The 3,707-nt window shown below is 34.6% G+C and overlaps 1 protein-coding gene across 1 annotated transcript in view; it reads left to right on the top strand.

The window, feature by feature from the left end:
* Window positions 1-3,707, top strand: part of pir (pirin) — an 11,231-nt gene extending 7,524 nt beyond the window's left edge. The window contains exons 5-9 of the mRNA XM_016566762.1: window positions 1,328-1,412; window positions 2,310-2,354; window positions 2,681-2,763; window positions 2,872-2,938; window positions 3,308-3,707. Of these exons, the coding sequence (XP_016422248.1) occupies window positions 1,328-1,412; window positions 2,310-2,354; window positions 2,681-2,763; window positions 2,872-2,938; window positions 3,308-3,426 (399 nt within the window). The 3' untranslated portion in view covers window positions 3,427-3,707. The remainder of the gene's footprint in view (window positions 1-1,327; window positions 1,413-2,309; window positions 2,355-2,680; window positions 2,764-2,871; window positions 2,939-3,307) is intronic.

A 3,707-nucleotide genomic window follows, 5' to 3' on the forward strand; every position in this document is an offset into this window, starting at 1 on the left:
TTTTGCCGCGTTTCTCTATTAACAGTGAAGCTGTGGCTTTAATTGCTTTAGAAACAATGATGTTACCAGCTCCTTGTTGAGAAAGATAATGTAGCTCTTGAGCGATTAAGCTATTTAGTTGATAAAACTGGGGGGCAGCGCTAAAAAGTTTGTTCCTGAATGTCTGTGCATGTTCTGTGTGAGTGACTGAGCGTGTGTGTGCGTTAGATTCAGAAGACAGCGCATTAGTTTAGAACTCTTCAAATTTTTATTTTTATTTTTTTAAATGTAGAAATTGTGTTAATTTGTGCAATGATAACCTACCAGCAATGTAAATTATTTTTTAAATATATTAGAATGAGTACATTACAGTGTAAATTTATTAGAACAAGTACATTATTATTTGTGGGCTTAAAAACAAGATGCAAACAATCAGAATATTGTACCTGGTTGGGAGTGCCCAATGTAAACATGAAACATATGCCATTACCTATATTGTACTGTGGTACAGTTATGGAGGCCCTTCATAATGCAGAGGTCAACTGCCTGCTCTGCCAATAGTTAGAAATGGCACTATAGTGTGCAGTGTTTAATAAACAGCTGTTTTACTAAATTCTGCTGAGGTGAAATTCAGTGCAGTCATGTATCGTGATACGTATCGTGGCCTCTGTATCGTGATACGTATCGTATTGTGACTTTGCTGGTGATACACAGCCCTAATTACGACTATTACCCACACTTCTGTCTGTCTCTTTCCCATCTATGATTTACGGGAAATACAAAATACAAGATCCTAGAGTCATGGTGAGCAGCTATAACCGAATGTTTGATCCAAACGGCCGACTTCTTTGTAAATGTTCCATCCAATCAGAATGTCCAATTTACAATCCAATACTGGAGTCCATCAGGCGAATTGCTGCTGCAAGGGCATCCTCTGCCTCCTTTCTCAGACAACAGCAGGAAATTCGGAGCAGGCTTCATTGGAAGTGGTTTTTGTAAAATGTTTTAAATGTAAAATGTGGTTATGGAGGGTTTCTCTAGGGCAGAGGGGTGGATGCAGCGTTGAAGTTAAATGTGGGTCAGCCAAATACTTGGGCTTACTGGAACCAGATATGCACTGGAACTCACACACAATGTTTTTACATCTGTTTGAGCTCATAATTTAAACAATATTGAACAATTTCCCTTGTTTTTTTGTCTTGTAGCAATGACAAAATCCGGTAAATATGGATATGTTATGAATAAAGAACATAAAATGTTGTTTTCACAGTAGTCTTCTGCTGTCAACCATAATTTTTTCAAGATGAAATATTATGTTGTGGTACTTACATGCCTTTTCTGTTGCCAGTCAAAGATTTACACGAGAACTCCAACCATGTACCTCGACTTTGTACTGAAGGAAGGTGCAAAGCATTTGCAGCCTATTCCTAAAGGTAAAAAAATGATTATCAGATGTCTTGATGATTATTTAATTATTTTTATTTTCCATTAATCCCAAAGTTACTGTACAGTACTTACAAACATTATAAACGTGGTTTACATGGCATTTTTCCTAGTTAAGGCAAACAAATTTTGAGTAAGTCTTTATTTTGCTCATTAAATGCATGACTGTGAAACATCATACCTTACACACAATTCTGGGAAAAGATAGTACTGTGTTATTTTAACTCAAATAGTGGATAAAGTCATAGTTCATCCATTGAGTCACTAAAGCAGTGTCTCTTCTTTTGGCTCATCTTGAGAGATTTTGAGTTGAGTGCCCATGAAGTGTGCTTGTATAAATGGTACAGAGTTTTAAAGTGCTCTTAAAGGTATAGTGTAGCCTTTTGGCATGAGTATCAAGCTTTTTTGTACATCAATATCAGAAACTGACCGCAGATTAGAGAGGTTGAGTCAGGCTTTTTGGTCCTGGTTCTGTGTGTCCAAATGCAGCCTCAGAATGGCCAATACAATCACATCAAGATAAGAAAAAGTTTGAGTGGAACTGTATATGACTTCCTGAAATCTCTTGCTTCTAACACAGAATATTAATATGTTATAATATGGTATAATGTTCTGTAATTGAATGAATAAATATTTATATATAAAAGTTTATAATATATATATATATATATAATATTATTATTATTATTATTATTAGGTGTAAATGGGAGTTTAAATCTCATGTTTTAAGGGTGGTCTCAGACTTTTGGTTCCATTGTATATTAACATACAGGGTCGATTCATGCTAAGTCACTCAAATGAGGCCCAATTTAGCTGCATTAACCCTACAATTATTATTATTTTATAATTATGGTTCCAATGTTTTAATTGTAGTATTCCTTTCTCAGGTTGGACAGCTTTCATCTACACCCTCGCAGGTTCTTTATGCACTGGTGAGTTCAAATGAAGACCGTGTTAAAAAGAAACTTTGTCTTCCTGCAGGCAAAACCACTAGCAGCTTTCTGTCCTTGAAATTCGAGCAGGTGCTTTACGATTATTTTTCACTTCCTCTCTCTCTCTTGGACATCTGACAGACATTTAGACTATTCCTATGATCTTGTGCCAATGGCAACTCTAAACTCTCACGTTGAGAAATGAGATTGCCAAAGCAGTGTTTGATATGTTGATTTATCAGGTTGATTTTGATGATTTCCAGGTTGTAGAAATGTCATTTGTATAGGATTGTGAAATTCATTCTATCTATTTGAATTTCCCTCAGGCCCAGACGATGATCTGAAGACAATTGAGCCACACCACACAGTGGTTTTGGCAGATGGTGAATGCGTCAGAGTGGAAAACAAGGTTTTTTCCCCCTCCTGCTATTCCTATGAAGCTACTCTGGTAGTTTTTGTATGAATTCAGGTTTACTGTAAATTCAGTCTCTTTATATCCCTTCATTATTATTTCTAGGCAGCTGAAGAGTCTCACTTCGTGTTAATTGCTGGTGAACCCCTTAATGAACCTGTGGTTCAGCATGGTAAGTTATAATGGTATAGGTAATATTTTACATTTTATTGAACAAGTATTTTTGAATTAGGGGTATGATTACATGATTTGACTATTCATTAATCAAATTAAATGTATTTCATATACAAATATTTGCTGAGAAAATACATCACATTGTTGTCAAATGTGATTTACATAGATAAGGGGGCAAGATTTTGATATTTTGTAGTCTTTATAGTTATTTGCACTGAATTAACATGTTAAATTGACAGTGCTAATTTGAATAGTTAAATATTGCATATAAATATATTTACATGTGTTATACTATAAACATTCTGTATTTCTACATTATCCAAAATATATATTTTTTTAAACCAGAGGATTTATTTATTTGTTTCAGGGCCTTTTGTCATGAACACACAAGAAGAGATTGATCAAGCCATCTCAGACTACAGATCAGCCACTAATGGATTTGAGAGGGCAAAAGTTTGGCAATCAAAGATCGGTCAAAAGTTCTAAATTTTTCTTGAAGATCCCTTTCTATGGGAATAATACGTGCTTTGTTTATTTTTTTGTGCCTTTAACTCCAAGTATTTGGATATTTAAATCACACTTAAAAATGTATGAAATATATAAAATGTGTAAATAAAACCATGTTTCATTTATTTAAAAGCAACATAGTAAGCTACAGTGCTTAAAACATCCAGCAAAAAGAGGTTTTAAATGAAGTATGGACACTTTCTGGATGTCTTTCTGTTCATAGTTAAAGGGATAGTTCACCCAAAACTGAAAAGCACCCC

This window comes from Sinocyclocheilus rhinocerous, unplaced genomic scaffold (genome assembly GCF_001515625.1).
Source record: "Sinocyclocheilus rhinocerous isolate Xijiao unplaced genomic scaffold, SAMN03320098_v1.1 scaffold1413, whole genome shotgun sequence".
NCBI classification, from domain to species: Eukaryota; Metazoa; Chordata; class Actinopteri; order Cypriniformes; family Cyprinidae; genus Sinocyclocheilus; species Sinocyclocheilus rhinocerous.